The 19647-nt window shown below is 45.2% G+C and overlaps 1 protein-coding gene across 1 annotated transcript in view; it reads left to right on the top strand.

Moving 5' to 3' along the window:
* Positions 1-19647, top strand: part of strn (striatin, calmodulin binding protein) — a 46243-nt gene that overhangs the window by 10345 nt on the left and 16251 nt on the right. The window contains 6 exon segments of the mRNA XM_020620294.1: positions 9141-9244; positions 10813-10886; positions 11627-11711; positions 15588-15758; positions 16932-17061; positions 17692-17854. Coding sequence (XP_020475950.1) covers positions 9141-9244; positions 10813-10886; positions 11627-11711; positions 15588-15758; positions 16932-17061; positions 17692-17854 — 727 coding nt within the window.

The following is a 19647-nucleotide window of genomic DNA, read 5'->3' as shown; positions in this document are numbered from 1 at the left end:
TTCTAATTAAAGTCTTGTCAGCTTCAGAGGAGCAGGCGTGTTGTTGAAGCTCCCTGAGGGGAGGAAGCGGGTAGGCCTGGGGCTTCATCACGCCACTGCTCCTGTTCCCAAAGCCTCCCCTTTCCCTTTCACTTTCAGTCTCTGGCTTGATCCCTCCTCCTCTGAGCATCATATCGGAAGACATCCTCCCATGATCCTCAGCCTTATTTCCCCCTCTTTCCTCCCTCCATCTGTGTCTTCACCTCCACTGTACAATAGGAGCTGTGGAGTTTGGAGGTGCGGTGATGCCAGTGGCGTGGGTGGCTCCGATGTGTGCCAGAACTCCTTTGCAAAACAGAAATTAGGCGAAGGGAAGAGAGAAGGGAATGTGAGCTTGTTAGCAGAACACATACACACACACCATGTTTTGTCAATGTTCAGTGAGTCCATTAATAAATTCAAGACCATAATGACCAGTGAATTGATCCAGATGTGCAGACTGATTCTGGTCTATGAACTCTTGATAAGAAATTTCTTCTTTCCTCTTTTTAATGAGCCGATTCAAGTAGTGATAAAGTGAAACTTGGGATCTTTTACCAAAACTTCATATTAAAACATCTGGAGACAGATTTTGTGGAGACATTAAATCCCACACTGAGTAAGTACAAAGAAACAAACCTAGTTTGGGATGTAGTTTTAAAACAAAAAGTCCAGAGGTAGTGTTGGTGATGTACCTCGGATTTTCTAGTCCATAGTTTATGGTGCTGTATTTATGATATCTTTAAACAGTTTTAAAAAATATTTTCAGCACACCTAGAATGGAGCATTACCTCAACAAAAGCTGTAAATATTATCACTAATTTGTCTCCGGTGGTTCTCCTCAGACAGTTATTTACCTGAGGTGAAAAGTGTTGCCCGCATGAGAATCTTTTTTTGACGAATTGTCTAATTGTCTCTGCCTTACCTGACTTATAAAAACTTGCTGCTCAGACTAATTGCTGTTGCTGCAAAGCTAGCATACGATGTGATTGATCAGTCAATGTGCTGAGCTGAATCAGGCTGATTTCTGACATGATTGGGTACCACTTGCATTTGAACCAATACCAGTATCTGGAATATTGTACTGGTACCCTATTGGATTCACACTAATGTTTTGGACATGCATAGCCTAGGTACCGAAACCTGTCTGTTGTAGTCTGTTCCTGTCAGATTAATGCCAACACCGTTGTTGTTGTTATTGTCACTTGTTACCAAAACCTTCAGAGCAAGCAGCAAGAGCTGAGGAATAATACATCCCAGCCAAAGCTAATAACAGGCCAAAATCAGTTTGTTTAAAAAGAAGAAAGAGATCATCCAGATCAGGGAACATTTAAGAATTACAAATGAATTTTCCTCACTGAATCTTGACAGTCTTCTTTTGCTGCTGGTTTTACCCTGGTCTTTATTACTGTACTGACCTTGTTCACTCGCCTGCTGAAACCATGCAGGCCTACACAGAAGAACTGGTGGACCTCCATCGCAGACTGATGGCTTTAAGAGAACGTAATGTCCTACAGCAGGTGTGTGTTCATACACCTGTTAGAAAATATATCAGAGAATGTGGCTATTTAATCAGTGTCTTTTGATACATGGGGGAAAAAAATGGTTTCTAAACTTAACAGATAATGGATCCGGCATTTGTGCTAAAGCAAAACTGTAGTGTTTTTTCCATTAATAATGTGTGAATGATAATGTGCATAAGGTAAACAACAATAAGCGCCCTTTACACTGCCCATTCAAGGTGAGATTAATGTGCCAATTTTCCAGCACACCATTCTGTATAAAGGGCAAAAGCTCATCTCTGCTTTGTTCTTCCGCCATTGTTGTTTGAAAGAAACGGTGTCACTGGCCTGCTTTATATTTTTGATGCGTGTTACATGCGTGTTATACTGGCTGTTATGTTAAACATCGTGCCTTTAATACCAGGATGCCGTATCTGTGTAAAAAGAACGAGGGCAGCATTATGCTGGCTTTTTTCTTGTTCAGTCTACATAGGCAGAGCTGAAAGAAGGAAGAGCCAGCTCAGTGCCAGTATAGCACAATCTCTGTTCTGTAGTTGAACTCTGCTCTCTTTTCCTCTGTTCAGATTGTCAACCTAATTGAGGAGACGGGCCATTTTAATGTGACCAACACCACTTTTGACTTTGACCTCTTTTCACTGGATGAGTCCACTGTCCGCAAACTACAGAGCTACCTGGAGGCGACAGCCACGTGACAGGAAGTGGAAATTAGCTTGTGGATGGCAGCGGAGGTAGACTCGTCACCACACCTCCTTTTCAAAAAAGGCGACGTTCAAAAAGGTGTCGCAGCCTTCCCACATGCCTGACTGAACAATCGAACAATTACCACACAAACAGAAACACTCGCATTATAAGGGAACAGAGCATCCTCTGGATGAACAGCTGCACTCCAGTGCATCTTTAAGGTACAAACAGAAAAGTGAGAACTATAAAAGACCAACGCTTCATTCAGACAGATACACAGTGGCGGTGTCTGAAAACCACAGCAGCAAAAACACAAAGTTCAAATAAATCTAGTTTCTTAAGCATCAGATCACAGAAAAGTTTTAAGGTTTTGTTTAAACGTAAAACCAGTTGTGGCTGATCACAGATCACCTTGTTCCAGAGAGTGTCCATGTTAGCAGTGGAACTAAAGCTTCCTCTGGAGACCAGCTGTGAACGGACCAGGAGGAAGAGAAACACCCAGGTGCTGTCTCCTCAGGCATGAGCTCTGAAGGTGTTTGGAGTTGCACACAGTTAGAACTTAAAGGAACAAACATAAAATCCAGGTGAAACTGCAGATGTATCAAGTGGATAAGGATGCTTAGCCACCTTTGTGCACCTTGCCAGTAGAATCCTTCACTGGTTGTTATGGCAACCCAGCATCTGTTCGGACTAAGTGTTGTTGCCGTGCTGTGGTGTGCCTGTACAACATGTTGGACACCCCGCTAAATAGAATGATGGTTTAAAGTGAGGACACACCTAATGACTGAACGGGATCTGGGCGTGACCACTGATTGGACCCAGTTGGACCGAGTCTGTCCCAGTCTGAGTCGGTAGGTGTTGACAGTCAGCAGATAAAACTGTAGTATGTGATATGTCCTTCAGAGCCAGACGCTGCCCGTCGTTCTCACAAAGATTCATGATATTTGGGACATCGGCAGCCGAAGGCGTTGCTTGCATGTTACCAGAGTCAGACGTGTGGTAAAGAAGCAACAGCTAAAGGTTGATTCATGAATGCTGACTGTAGTGTGAACTGAACTGTGGCAGGAGACTGAACCCCTCTACAGCATTAAACATTCAAAGACACAACAGCACCTGTACGGTCAGAGGTGTCCACACCTCCCCGTTCAGGACCTCGGCCCAGCTCAGAGCCTTTGGCCTGTCTTTCAGCACACATAGCACTGTGAGCCATGGGGGGCTGTTTGCATCCATATCTATTTTGGTGCATGGATATGTGAGAAATAGTTTGACATCACCGTTAACATTACAGGCCATTTGCATCCATATCTATTTTGATGCACGGATATGTGAGAAATAGTTTGACATCACAGGGTTTGCAGGTTTGTCTGCAGCCAGAACAGGTTACTTCATTTGTAGCCGTGTTTGGTTTGCAGTAGGGAGAAGACGTCCATGTTAGACACGTTGTCTTTTATTTTTCATTAGAACTGTTCATGAGCCAAAGTAGTGTGTCTCCATTTCTGTTGTACAATGTGACTCCTTTCTAAAAAAGACAAAAGGGCCGATGGGGATTTTTAACTAGGCTACCCAGTTTATTCTACATTTAGACTAAAGGCACGGCGGACTGGTTGTCCTCCCTGCACAAGAGGAGCTGTCTCTACCTGCTCCGCCTGGATTCAGCCCTGTGGGTCCGTTTGGCTTTGTGCCGTTACTTGTCTATGCAACATTAAATACGCCACAGCCAAATGAACTCCGAGCACTTTGCTATGTGCTGTTGGATTTACTGACAGCTGCCAGTGAAAGACAGTGATACTGATGACATTTTAAAAACCCAGTGTTTCCCAAGCAGCTTCTGAAGCTTTCTGGCTCAGTGCCCGTGTGTGTGTGTGTGTGTGTCTGTGTGCTGTTACACTGTTGGGGTGTGTAACAGCACACAGACATGCTGTTGCACTGTGTTCTCAGGCCAATATTTGTTTACCTTCTGGAACATTACGTACGTTGAATTAGGATAAGGATAACCACCTTTATTGGCCAACTATGTTACACACAGTGAATTTGTTTCCGGTACAGAACCGATGGCAGCCATCTGCAGCACCACCTCAACCGATGGCTCTAACCATCGGGGGCAGCAGGGGGGGTTCAGTGTCTTGCCCAAGGACACTTCGACATGTGGACTGGAGGCACTGAGATTCGAACCTCCAACCCTCCAGTTGGGAGACGACTGCTCTACCCACCACACTGTCACCTCCCCCTGCCTTTTAACAGTTGGTGTTTGCTGGTTCCTGTTGTATGTACTGACACCTGCCAGTGATTCTTTTAAAAAATGCCGATTTTCAGGCACCTTCTGAGGTGAACTGCCCCCTGAACCGCCGCACACTGTCTCGTAACCACAAGAGCTTTTCTCACAATGAGATCAGGATCTGTAGTTATAGATGGTGAGCAAAGATCCCCCAGGTTTATTTCATCTAGTTTCTGTAGATTGTCCACCTGGAAAAAAAACAAAACCTTAAACACAGATCCAGAAACATTCTGGATGCAGCTCACCTTTCTTTGCCTTTCACATTTTAGTTGACCTTTCTGTTTATGTTGAACGGCTGGTTTGAGAAACAACTATTTTATCTGCAGAATAAAAAAACCTGTTCATGTTTTTCAGTCTTTGTAATCCAGGTGTGGTGTGAAAGTGGAGCAGCAGCGTGTTGTTACTGTGGGACTGTGTTTATTAGTGCGCTCGCAGGATGTGACTGGCTGTTTTTTATTCCTTATAGTCTTTCTTTGTTCTGTTCTGATCCGGTTTCAGGAACATGCTCGGGTTAGGTGCTCCAGGCAGAGAACATGAGGGAATTAACTCGCCGCACTTTCCAACCCGTTTAACATATTCACTGCCTCAGATGATGTTAAGTCCAACTAGAGTGAACAAACAGAGAAGAAGAGCAGTGCGAGGTCGTCAGAGTGAAATGATGGAAAGTTGGCGTTGAGTCTTGTAACTGTACAGAGTTGTCGATTCGCTGCCTTTACGTTCATATGTCCCCACTGGGAGGCGTTTTGCCGGCTGCTTATTTACCACAGTGCTCAGGTGTGTCAGTAAAATCTATAATTAAGAGAAAAGACGGCCCGCAGCGCTACAGATGGCTGCACTACACATCCCCATCCCTGATGCCATGACAACAGATGCAGCAGCATCACACGGGGTTTCTGCAGGTCTCAAAAAGTTGTCCCCTCAACAAAAACAAAAAAACAAGAAGTTTTATTTATATAGCACATTTAAAAACAACAAGGATTGTACCAGAATGTTTCACAGCCATCTACTGTAAATAGGTCCTTAGAAAGTGCTGGATAATTAGCATTTGATTTGCAAAGGGCTGAAATATTTCCTCCACACAATGTGATGAACGTGAAGCATCAACACAAAAACATGAACTTTAGATGTTCGGCTGCACACGTTCATCCTGGCGCTGACTGATTCCTGGTGATAGCGGCACATTGACGTTAACGTGACGTCCATGGCTCTTCCTGCTCAGTGGTCTGTTCATAAATGTCGGACTAGTTTGTTTCATCTGTCTCTTTATTCTTTGATGAAAACGTACGATTTGTCTTGATCTTGTCAAATGTTACTTTTTATTTAGTATTAGTCTTGGTTTTGTCATGAAACACAAATCAAGTCAACATATAGTCTGTTATTTTATTTCTGTGTCATACCACACAAGCAGCCCGTCCCACATGGGACTACAAGACGCCGTTATTTTACCAAAATGTGCATCTTCCAGTATCATATACAATACTTGCTTCTAAATAAGCTCAATCATTCAAAATGCTAACTGTCATCTTAAATACAGAGCTTTTTCTCCTCTCCCAGACTTTTAACAAACAGCTAGCAAACTTAAATATTTCATATGTGAACTACCAACTCGACCTTTCTGCGTCGTCCATATTTACAAGATCAGTGTCTGGTTTTACTTTACTAAACAAAGTATTGTGCAGCTCCCATGTAAAATACAACAGGAAATAAAGTGAAACTCATCTTCTGTATCATCCAAACAACACAGCGAACAGATCTGCTTTTCTTCTTCTACATTAAAAAACTGCCCAGTTTCCACTGGCAAAGCACCAGATCTCAGCTGAGCACACGGAGATCTTTTCTTTTTAGATAATTATCAGGACCGAGCTCATTTTTCATCATCCCAAATGTGTGCACTTTTTTTGTCCTGGTTTTTGTTGACAGGATTAACACTGGTGTGAAGGCAGGGCTGCACGATTCATCAGTTTCAGATCACATTCTTGATCCATGCTCGTCTGCAGCTGTGCACACACCATGTTTCTGCACAGCCTTGTGTGTCCAAGAGGAGCAGTCATGACTTCAGCCTCGGCCGTGATGTAAACTATGATGAAATGTAGGAGGAATCGTTTGTTCATCCGAGTCCAGACTGAGTAAAAGCTGTGGACCCGCTGTGACTTGGCGTGGACCTGTATGGGGCCCCCTGCTCCACACTCTGCTCCTATGTATATAAAGGTCACCAGTGTTTAGGTCTGACAGAAACACTGAAGAGCATGGCTCTCATGTGAGAGTGTGCATGAACATGACAAGATTAATGGCAGAAATAAAAATGTCACTAAACCACATCCGGACACCCCTGGGTGATAATAACTGAATCAGCAGGCATCCAGCCTGTGATGCTGTCCAGGGGCCCAAAGCCTTCTGGGAAATGCCTGAGTGTGAACCCACAGCTCAGGCCTGATGGGAGGCTTGTGACCAAACAGCACTGCTCCGCTTGGCGTCTGATCCGTCTTAGTGCGACGGGAGCAACAAGAGGCGGCGTGGGAACACACAACATGTGACAGATAGTGTGAGAAGAGGACGTGTCAGGTCACAACCCTGAGCTGTGAACAGTGCTGCCACACTGGGCTCCTCTTTCTCAACCTGATCTGGGCAGGTTGGTATCATTTCAGCTACCCTCTGTGCAATTAGGGCAGAGTTAGTATAAGGGAGGCTCTGAGGGAGACGGGTGAAAGGGACAGGTGCACACAGGTGTGGAACCAGAACATGTCGGTGACTGTTGCTTCTAAATAGCTGAGGTTCATTTTCTACCAGTGAACTGACTCATGGCTGCAGCTCTAGGTCACTGAATGGCTTCATGAGGACGATACAGTGGGTCAGACACAGTGAGGGGATCTGGTTTGGAAGGAGGAGGTTTCCTCCTCCGACAGATGAGACCTGATGCTGCTCCAGAGATTCTGCCCTGTTGGGTGGCGGTTTGACCTCTCAGCTGTCACCCAGCTGTACCTTTCAGTGTGGTGCACACTGTCCAAGGATATCGTTACCTGTGTTGTCCATCTCGGATGAACTTCTATGAGCTCACTTACAATTCATAGACACAAAGAGGCTGCTTACACCTGTGAACCTGCCTGAGAATCCTCCTGTTTTAAAGTTTCCTTCAGTATCACAGCGATCCAGCGACAGCTGTCTGCACATCCATGGGTTCACTGCACACAGGAGCTGCTGATGGTGAAGTCGGTGTCCTCTTAACACATATAGGCCCTCAGCTTGTAGCTTACAGCGTAGGTCATGGCCACATTAGACTTTGTTTTTAAGGTGACATCTGTTCATACAAGTGAAAACATGGCTCACTGGCAGCCCTATACTTAAAAATGCTTTAAAAACTTTGATCAAAATAGTTTCTAACTGGTTCTGCAGTTAGTCAGTCAGCAGATCTGCATCTGCAGGTCATTTCCACTCTGGTTCCAGTTCCAAACAACTTGTGGAGCGCTCGCTGAATAAAACGGTTAATGATTCATTGATTTGAATAACATGGACGATGCAGGCTGCTGCTGCTTCCAGGCCATGTTACACACACACACACACACACACCCTGTGAGGAGGAAGTAGGACACTCGGCCCTCCATTCATGTCAAACACACACAAGTGGGTCACTCCACACTCGAGGCTACTGCCTCTGCACTGTGCTGAGATGATGACAGGGAGCTTCGCCCTGAAAATGAGACGAGGTTTCTATCTGAAACTGGTGAAAACAGCAGTGTCAGAGGAAAAGGACAAACGCGAACTTCCTGCTGGTGAAGACCAGTTTTTGTCCTTTTGACTCCCGACTGTTTGGCTGCGTCCACATCAGGCCTTAACCCTCAGCTCTGGTCTTGTTGTGTCGCTGCTTCCCATCTGTGTGTGTCAGCGCCATGTACCCAGCTCTGGTGTGAACACCACTCAGCTCCTAAACTGCCACACATGCACGTGCGCATAAGAATAACAACCAGGTGGTGTGTGTGATGGTCAAATGGCCCAGTTTCCTCCCAAACCACTGGGTTACGATAAGTTCCTCCCAGTTTGTCCTGATCAGAAGCTTCTCCATAAACATCCACCACATGTGAAACGTCCTGGTCTCTCCACTGACCTCGTCGCTGTCGTCGCTCTCCTCCATGTTTACTGTTACTGGCTACCACCTCTGAGAACTCGCACATCATTTTCTAAATCACAAAACTCCAGCCACTGCCTCCCTGTTCAAACCTCTGTGGGACGAGCACCAAATTAGAGATGAATGAAAACAGAATTAGACTCGATAAAACTTTAATGATCTCCGAGGGGCAATCAGAGCATCACAGCAGCGATGAAGACGGGAAAAAACAAGAGCTCAGAGAATAATCAATGCAAATGATGACGGCGATAAAGACGCCAGTGGCTGAGTGTGGGCGCGTCCGGTCTGTTGTTTCAGCTTCTCCTCATCATCGTGTTTAATGGAGATGAGGTGTTTTCACTGACCCCTGAGGTTGCTGGTTCATCTGTGCGCTCGGCTGTTAGTCCTCTTCTCTTTCACTTTGGTGTTTTAATAGAAAACGAGGAATGAGTCTTAACGAGTGGAGTGAAGACAGCAGAGGAAAGAGCGGTGTGCTGTTCTCTGCTTCACCCCCACCAGTGAGTGTTGCCTCTGCTCTCTGCAGGCTCAGATCGCCTTCCTGCAGGGGGAGAGACGCGGTCAGGAGAACCTGAAGAAGGACCTGGTGAGACGAATCAAGATGCTGGAGTACGCCCTCAAACAGGAGAGGTCAGTGCACGCACATGCACGTCAGTACTCTACAGGAGCCTTGCTGACATCAGTGCTGCAAAGTAACTAAGTACATTTACTCAGCTACTGTACTGTATCTGCACCATGTCCTGCTCCTTCATCCTGTGACTCCATGTCAGAGACAAACCGTGTACTTTTTACTACACTACATGTACCTGATACCTTCAGGTCCAGAATCAGATGAATCAAACCAAACCCAGTAGAACCATCAGACTCTATTGATCCCAGTAGGAAATCCACCAGCTACCCAGCAGGATGGAAAGTACTTCCCAGTATAAGTATATAAGGTAGTTACCATCAGCTCCACCTTTACCAGCTGCAGCATTAAAGTGATGGACACAGTAATTAGTCACTATGATCCAGTATCAGAGACGTTACTGGGACACGGGCTGTTCTGCAGGACGAGTACTGGTACTGTTGGTACTTCAGGTAGATTTGGATGCTGATACTTTGGTACTTTTATTTATGTAGCATTTTGAATGTAGGACTTGTAACCGAGTATTTTAAGTAGAGAATAGTAGTATAGTATAGTATAGTAGTATTTCTTCCCCCACTGGTTGACATCATACATTTCTTAAAATAAGATCTTGATATCTTGAAAAAACTATTTAAGCTTTCACATATTTTATTTTCCCACAAATGCATAAAAACTAAAACATGGTTTAGAACATAATGTTCAGATGAATGGCAGTTTTATTTTTCAGCAGAGTGACAGTCTGTGTGAATACGACCTTACGGTGCAGTCACACCATAATCTGCGTGATGGCGTTTACTCCTGTGCTGTGGCCTAAAGCGGGTGTGGACAGGTGGTGAGGGCAGGGATGCAAACATCACCTGCCGGAGCTAGCACGGCCAGCGGGCTAACGACAGCAGCGTCTGTCCTCCTCTGCTGCCGGGTCCATGTCTCTGTTCAGTTCTGTTATTTCCTGAGTGAGAGATCAGTACCCCCTCATGATGTCATAGGTCAAAGTTCAGTCAGGCTGAGCTCAAAGTGAAGGAGGCGGGTCGATTCACATTGTTTAATAGATCAGTCTGAAACTCCAGGACCAGGGACTGTGGAAATAAACCTTTATAGTCTGGAGTCTGCTGAGGAGTGTAGTGGCTTTAACGTGATCACGTGTCGCCATGAAACTGATCTGTGGGCCTCAGGGAGCAGCCTGTCCTCTCATGTGGTTCATTAGCTGTAAGTCACACACATTGAGTGTTTGTTTGGCAGGTCTGGGTGCTGTTTTCTAGAGCATTTGGGAGAGGGGGATTGTGGGAAAACTGAAACAGTTATTAACAAATCAGTATGTGCCACAGTTACATTTCCTGACATGACATTTAACCCCCGCTCTTCTCTGGCACCTGGCTGACGGCGGCTCCGTGAAGGACCAGGCCGGTGTTTTTGTACATTTTAGGCCTTTAAATACACACATTGTGACGTGTTACATTGATTTTCTTCCCACAGCCTGATTTAGCCCAACAGAACTACTGTAAATAAAGTGCTGAGTCTGCACATTGAATTGAATAATAACGTTCGAACGTGTGTGTGTTTTCACCCCCAGGGCCAAATACCATAAGCTGAAATATGGAACAGAGCTGAACCAGGGAGAGATCAAGCCTCCGAGTTATGATTCAGGTAAAACAAGCCTCCCTCTCTGTCTGCTACTGATAGGCTGCCGTGGTCCAGATGCTGCTGCTCTCCTGCTGAGGGGTCGATTGTAACCTCCAAGCTCAGCCTTAAAGCTGAGGACTGTAGCTGCTATCATGTCAAACAGCCACGGAGGAGCTCTGGGCGGCTAAGAGGCTGAACCAGTGGCCGCCAGACCAGCATTCCCACATCGTTTCCTTTTGACACGACGGGATATTTACTAAACCCACTAGGAGCACACAATGTTGTGGTACCACATATAACTAGTCAACAGGAGCATAATGCTGCAGCCCCATGCGACTGAATTGGTATGGTCTCTGCCATTCTCTGATACATGGTGTCATTTCTTCTGACTGGGTTTCAGTCATAACTGCAAGAAAACTACTTTAGTCCTGGTTCGTCCCGACGGCCCGTAACTGCAAGAAAACTACTTTAGTCATCTTTAGTCCTGGTTCGTCCCGACGGCCCTTGTTCCTGTTGGTGCTCCGTAACCTACGCAGGAGGAGCCACCAAGCTAAAGACAGCAGACAGATCTGTCATGCCTCTTACTTGACCACCATCACTAACTGATGATGTACAGAGGTGTTGAAGTGTTGTCCCATTTCATAGGGGGTGGGGGGTGTTTCAACCACTGCTCCTTGTAACTCTGTTTTCAGGGGCAGGGGTACAAAATGAGAAGTGGGCCTGGGCCATAGAGTCATGTTGGTCTGTGTCTGTTTGTGTCTCAGATGAGGGCAACGACAGCGAGGTTCCCAGTCCTCCAAACAGCAGCCATCAGCTCAGCTGGAAACAAGGACGTCAGCTGCTGCGACAGTGAGTTCACACGCATGAACACACACACACACACACACACACACACACACACAGCAATTCTGACTTGCACAGTGTCGTGGGACAGCAGACGCTGTGTGAGTGTGTTTCAGAAACAAAAAGCAGAATGTCAATCTTGGAGATTAATGGGTCACATTCGTCCACAGCTGGAGCAGTGTTACTGTGTGTGTTTGGATCTGTGTGTGAATGAGTTGGGAGGAAGTGCAGACATCATTTTTATTAACTAGGTTAGTTTACTGGGACAGCAGAGGAACACTGTCGCACACATGCAGAGAGGGCAGCCAGTCTGCAGCATTCGTCTGCCTGAGGCTCATCTGCAGCTCCTGACCCTGGTTTGACTTTTAAATCTGCCTCCAAACATCCCAACAATTAACAGTAAACAAAATTCAACAAAACCAAGCTCTTTACTGAGAAGGACGCCCGACCAAAAGTAGTTCTGCACCTCTGAGCTGTGGTGTTCCTGCCTCTCTGGTCCTTCAGGATTCGGGGACAGAGGCCATTTTAACCCTGGTGAAAGTGCAGGATGTGGTCTGTCACAGACAGAGAGTCAGCAGGACAAGCACAAAACGGGCAAGCAGGAAAGGAAAGACGTGTGTCTGATACTGTGCCAGGTGACGCTGAGCTAAACCTCGGGCACAGCAGGCGTGAGCGTCTTCACACAGTCGGTGTAGGTGACATCTGTGCCTGAGACGTCGTCTGTGTGTGCATTAATGTCATTCTGCCCGAGGTGGTGGCGTGGCAGCGATCTTTGACTCAAGCCTATTAATCAACCCTAGACCTAAACATAGTTATAACTCATTTGAAAGTCTCACCCTGAGTCTCTCACACCCAAACTGGAAAACTCAAAAGCCTGTTCTGTTTGTTATTGTATACCGTCCACCTGCTCCTTATTCAGAGTTTTTAAGTGAATTCTCAGACTTTCTGTCTGATTTAGTGCTTAGTACAGATAAAATAATCATAGTAGGCGACTTTAATATTCATGTAGATGCCGACAATGACAGCCTCAACAATGCATTCTGTTCATTATTAGACTCAGTTGGCTTCTCTCAAACTAAATAAACCCACTCACTGTTTTAATCACACTCTTGATCTGGTTCTGACATATGGCATCAAAACTGAACACTTAATAGTTTTTCCCCATAACCCTCTTCTGTCTGACCATTTTCTAATAACTTTTGAATTTCCATTAATGGATTATACTCTATGTGGGAAACAATTCCACTACAGCAGATGTCTATCTGGCAATGCTGTTACCAAGTTTAAGGAAATAATTCCATCTTTATCTACTTCAGTGCCGTTTGCCAACACAGTGGAAGGAGGCCACCTTAACCTTACTCCCACACAAATCGATAATCTTGTTGATAGTACTGCAGCCTTCCTGCGTAATACACTTGATACCATTGCCCCTCTGAAAAAGAAGGTAGTGAAACAGAGGAGGCTAGCCCCGTGGTACAGCTCGCAGCTCCGCTCCCTAAAGCAGGCATCACGAAAAATGGAAAGGAGGTGGCGCTCCACTAAGTCAGAAGAGTTTTTCATAGCCTGGAAAGATAGTTTAATAACATATAAGAAAGCCCTTCATAGTGCCAGAACCACATTTTATTCATCACTGATTGAGGAAAATAAGAACAACCCCAGGTTTCTTTTCAGCACTGTAGCCAGGCTGACAAAGAGCCACAGTGCTGTTGAGCTTAACATTCCCTTAGATCTCAGCAGCAATGACTTCATGAGCTTCTTTACAAATAAAATCACAACTATTAGAGAAAAAAATTGCTCGGACCACTCCCACAGCTCTTGCAGATGTGCCATCTACTACAATGGCTTTAGAAACATCTGGAAGACCTCATTTATACTTGGACTACTTCTCCCCTATAGATCTCTCTGAGTTGACCTCAACAATTGCTTCATCTAAATCATCAACAGGTCTCCTGGACCCCATCCCGACCAGGCTGCTCAAAGACGTCTTTCCCCTAATCAACACATCCATACTAGATCTGATTAACCTCTCTCTATTAACAGGTTATGTTCCACAGGCTTTTAAACTTGCAGTAATTAAACCTCTACTCAAAAAGCCTACTCTTGACCCAGGTGTCCTAGCTAATTATAGACCAATATCCAATCTCCCATTTATTTCCAAAATCCTTGAAAAAGCTGTAGCTGTAACGTGCAGCGCATGTACTACTAGTTTAATGAATGTATGTGTGTGTGTGTGTGTGGTGACAGTGAATGGAGGATTGTGTGGAGGCATCGAGTCCTCCAGCGATCGGAGGGGCTGGGGGAGGGCCGACCTTCCTCCCTCCGTCTTTGTGAACAAACACACTAGATGTTATTCAGGGTAAGCGTCCGTGCGCTGCGCTCAGGTCAGCAAGCTCTTGCATTTCTGGGGTCCCACGGTGAAGGTACAGTACAGAGTTTCAGCTTTTCCTCAGTACAGCAAGAGAACTGTCCCGCTTGGTTGAAAAGGAACCAAACAGACTTTAAAAACTACTTTGGGATTTGTGACTGATTGTAGCCTAAAGCTTAAAATCAGGTGGAAAAGTCTTGAATTTGTTGTGAGTGACAGATTTGTTCATATATCACCAGCTGAACTAAACCAGAACCTTCTGCCAACGTTGTTTTCTCTTCTATGGACGTCTGAACTGTTTGAGTTCCTAACTTGGTGGCACTGCCCTTTAAGCTGCACCGCTGATATAATTGTGGTGTTGTGTATCTCAGCGGGTACAGCAAGGCACCAGGAGCAGACTGAACAGCAGAATGAGGGGGTTTTGTGAATGTCCTGTTGTTTACAGGCTCAGTCAGAGGTCGATGGATTGTACTAATATGTGACTACTGCAAAGAACTTGTACTGTATGGATCAGCCTGACTGGATATTTGTCACTTATTTGTCTTTCTCACGCGAGTTTCTGTGACATTTTTATCACTTTTTGTGTGGAGACTGTCCACCAGTAGAATCGGAGTTTAATCTGGACAGATGTTAGCAGTGGGGACGACACGCAGGAAATAAACATCTGGATTTTTATACAAGCTCTCAAACATGTTTCTTTTAGGTTTGTCTTTTCTGAGGTAATTGTTCCTTCTAATGTGTAATAAATACAGTTTATATGGTGAGTAAAATAAGGCTGGGAGAGAGCTACAGCTATGGCAGGTAGACCTTCTTAAACCAGGGGTTTTCAACTGATTGTGGCCCAGGACCCACCACTGATTGAGAGGCAGCCCGAGGACCACAGCTGTGGGGGTGACTAGACCGAAAGAGGACTTTTATTCCTGAAAATCATCTTGGCTTTTCTAAATGTTACATATTAGCAACATTTGATTATTCAAAAACAATAATTAATAAATGAAAATGTGTGCAGCCACATTACTAAATTCATGGTCAGGGACCACCTGCCATGCCTTCGTGGGCCACCAGGGGTCTGCGGACCACCGGTTGAAAGCCCCCTGTTTAAAACAAAGTAAAGGTCTGTTGATTGTACAGTCGAGGAACTGTTGACATCCCTTGAGAATACATGAAAATCTGGCTTTCTGTCCATAAATGTGCGTCTGTGACCACGACATTAACCAGGAGAAGGATCGTACAGCTGAGACCTCTTAATTGTTATCGTCTTACATGAGGTTAAATAATGATGCAGTGACCTAACATTTCCATTTCCCTTATTACAAAACATACTGTACGTCTTAGCCAGATATAATCTATGAGTAAATCAAAAGAAACTTCCAGTATGAGTACACAAAGTCATTCTGAGGTTACTGTCACTACAGGGAAACACATTTAGCAGCTGGTGCACTGGAGAACAGTGGCTAACGCTGGATGAGTGGTTGTTGCCTTGTCCGTCAGAAGCCTGTGTGCTCCTCCCCTCTCAGATACCTGCAGGAGGTGGGATACACCGACACCATCCTGGATGTGAAGTCTCAGAGGGTGAGAGCGCTGCTTGGCCTGACCGGAGACTCCAGGGAGACGCCCGCTGAGAAGAAACCCGAGCCCATGGTCAACGGCACCGAGCCGTCCTCGCTGAAGGACAGCGGCATGATCAGGTACAATATGAGACTGTAAACATAACCACAGAAGGAGAGGTGGATGTTAAGAGTCCAAGGCTCAAGACTATGCACCTCATGTCACATGACCAGCCAGTGTATACATCATCTTCACGTGGCCAAGCTGTGATTTAAAAACCAGGAGTCACCAAAACTAAAACTGTGTGTAGAGGTTGTATGAACCAGGCCTTGTTCAGGACCCACTAGCAGGTGAACGTTCATCTTCTCTGCAGCAGCAAAGTAAATGAAGCTTTGGAAACTGATGCCAACAGCTCCTACAGGTCCCGACTGTTGTCGGTGACTGACGGCAACAGATTCTGTCTGTACAAAGGCAGAGCCGGATCAGACTGTTACTGCTCCCTCTGAAGATTCGTGTGGAAAAGGCCATGAGCACAGGGAGTCAGAGCTGCTCAGGGTTTCACCCTGTAGCAGGAGGAGGAGCTACAAACAGCTCCAGGCTGTGGACCAGGACAGAACGGTGACGGACCGGCAGCACAGGGTCCACACTTTCCAGGTGAGGAGTGAAAGCAGAGCAGCCGACAGGTGCAACATCTGTGGAACATCTGCAGCAGGGCTGTCTGTGCCGGCATTGTCCGACTTCAGCTGTAGAGACATAGATGTGCAATGTTGGAGGTGGATCAGTACATTCTGGGAATTGCTGTGAGCAGGTTCATTCATGAAACGTAATGTCATCCATAGTAACAGGTGAGCCCCGCCCTTCCTCTTATTTCAGGTGTGTTTTACGGAAACTGAGTGAAGGTCTGAAGAGGAAACTATTACTGATGGCGCCAGTGGGAGGACTCCCGGTGGCAAAATGCACCTAGAGCTGCAACATGGAAGACTTGAAGAGAATTGATACGTTACGTAAACCATCAGTAAGATCAGAGGCCACCACAAACTTAGTGAGCATCAACGTAGAACTTGTGATTGCACATTAATATGTAGAAACATTTGTCATTGCTGACATGAAGACATTTCTGAGATTCATCAGCTCCTGAGCCTTGGAATTTAATGTTTCTCTAGAAGTAAACTGTATTTATATTATTCTCCAAACCATTAGATTTTTAAAAAGGTTTTCTACATAATAAAACTGAGTAAACCTGCATCCAAAAAGGAAAAGACAATAAGAGGGACACTTCTCACTGTTTTCACTCACTTCCTGTTTCCTTCCAGTAAACCTGACATGACGGACTCTGCCACTGTGTTGGAGGCCTTTAAGTTCATTGAGAGCGCTGCAGCAGAGTTTAGCGACGAGGATGAGGAGGAGGACAGCGAGGGGAAGACCATCCTGGACCTGGCTGCAGTAAGAAACGGCACACGGCAACAACACACTCACTGTGGATTGTCTACAGCTGCTTTCTTGCCGCCTGAGGGCCGATAACAGCCTTAAAAACAGACTATAAAACACTGTCTCTAACAGTGGCTCTTTAGCCTTATCTTTTTAAACAAGCAGCGTCCGTCATGTGTCCACCTGATGTCCACTCTCTTCTCAGTTTGGTCTCCACCAGCTCCACCAGCTCCTGAGACAAATTTCTAGTCCCTCCTTTCTTCAGCAGCTGATCTTAGCTGCCTCTGCTTCGTTCCAGGCTGGCTGTGTAGCTTGTTGCTGAGCACAGTAGTGACTGGGAGTGAGGTTGATTACAGCTGAAGTCAGATTACAGGGTACAGCTTTAACATAGAAAACAATTGTGGAGTTTTCATTTTGGGAGGTTCCTCATCCTGCTGCTAAATAAGAAGCATTGATAAAATCAGAACCACTATCAGAGTCAGAGCTTTTTGCTGTTTGTGGCCTCAACAAAATGCTTCTAGAGCTCAGGAGTCCGAGCTAGAAACCAAGCCTCTGCCTTTAGATCCTAGTTGCAGCTCTAAATGCATCCGTCATGAGTCTGAGCCACAGATTGCATAGTCTTCTTTGTGTTATGACTTGTAACAGATGATGAGGAAGAAACAGCTGTCTACCCCCTCTTCCACGACCTCTGACCTCAGCGACGACCCTGACACAGAGGAGGCCCTGAAGGGTTTTGATTTCCTGGCGAGTCCAGATGAGCTGGATGGGTCGCCGGAGCCCAGAAGCGGAGAGGACAGCGGAGAGTGGGGTGAGTGCGACACTTTTCAACATGCTGTTAAACCCAGCACCTGCAGGCTTCAGTGATTAGTCCCAGCTCTCTGGTTAGCATAATGCTAACCATGTCTAAACCTCTTTGGTTTAAGCTACAGCGTCCACACATTACTGGAAAAGTAATTTATTCATATTCAGCATGAATACTTCATATCCTTCAGACACTGTTCAGTATCAGTATGTAGTATGTAAACTTAATCATTATAAAAATGTATTTGTGCCTACCTCAGTCAAACCTTTAAATAACTGATTGTTAGATTTGAGTGTGCAGCGGGTGTGTTTTAATATATGGACTATGTGCACTGTGTCGGGGAAACGTATGTTTTATCGACTTGTAGTTAGGTTTATGTACTGGTGGAGACGTGGGTGTGGGTGTGCAGCACCGAGTCCAAGTCAAATTTTTCTTCGGGGACAATGAAGTATATTGTACCTGAAACAAGTCTCAAATTACACACAGTGTTTAACATTCTTAAAGGTTCAACCTGCAGAAGCCTTGACTATTAGAACTGTTGAATCAAATTCACTGTGAATCAAAGTCTCTCTGCCGGCCATGTTCTGCAGGTGTGTGCAGAGCAGATCAGAGAAATGTCTGACGGTAAAATTAGTTCACCAGCATGTTTCCTCTCTATATATGAAGCTGTCTTTACAAAGTAAAGCTCCCAGCTGGTGCTCTAGCTGCCCCCACAGTTTACACAAACCCTCCTTTTTCTGCTGTTACTTAGCAACGTTCAGTGTCGTTCGGCCAGCGACAGAAAGCGTCCCCACGCACTTCGTGATTCAACACTTCACAGCCCAGATAGCTGTAAAGCAGCGCTGAGTCAGCGCTGCAGCTCTCACCACACACTCAGCTGACAGTGCACTGAACAGGGAGGACTTAGCCCCCACTATCTGGAACATTAAACTAGGATTTGAAAGGTTGAAAATAAATTCTTAATGTGTACAATATGGTTTCAAAGCCGAACATTATGGCTCAGACATCTTTGTCCCTTTATAACGTGGCTGTTCGGCAGTGATCTGCTCTTGCTGTTTCCCTCCACACACCATGATAATGAAGCCTGGCTGTGTGCCGCTCCCTTATGAGACACATTTGTAATTGTATGGATGCTGAGTCAGCATTCATACCTCATTTTCCTGGTCTTTATTTATTATTCTTTCGTACGTTTTTTGGCCCTTAACTACTTCAGCATACTTTCAGCTAGAAAAACCATTCAGGTATCAAAATGTTCAGCTTTTTCAGGACATGCACGGATCTATTCAGAATTTTCCTAAACTTAATACTTTTTAAACTATTTAGTGTTTTTCAGCATAATTTTGCCCATTCAAATGAATGGGGAAATTTTACTTCAGCAAACTTTCAGCTATTTCAGCTATCAAAATGTTCAGCTCCTCAAGGACATTCATGCATCTATTCAGAATTTTTCTAAACTTCATGCTTTTGAAATATTTAGCTTTATTTTGAAAATTTTGCCACATTCCAATGAATGAGAAAATTCTACTTCAGCATACTTTCAGCTATAAAAACCATTTAGGTGTCAAAATTTTCAGCATTTTCAGGGCGATCCTTCAGCATATCAGCATCCAAATGCATTTTCAACAGGAAATGCATTTCTCTAGTTTCTTGCTCTTTTCTTCTTGAACCATGCCACCGGCACTGCCCAGTGCCTCGCTGGCCCCGGGGCTATCAGGGCGGGTCTTTTGTTCAGCCCGCCATCATGATGTCGCCTGTCATTCGTGCACACTCCACTTCCATGTCTGTTTATCATCTCTGCC

This window comes from Monopterus albus, unplaced genomic scaffold, assembly GCF_001952655.1.
Source record: "Monopterus albus unplaced genomic scaffold, M_albus_1.0 scaffold235.1, whole genome shotgun sequence".
In the NCBI taxonomy this organism is placed as follows: Eukaryota; Metazoa; Chordata; class Actinopteri; order Synbranchiformes; family Synbranchidae; genus Monopterus; species Monopterus albus.
The sequence above is the reverse complement of the archived record's forward strand: the minus strand, read 5'-3'. Positions and strand labels throughout refer to the sequence as shown.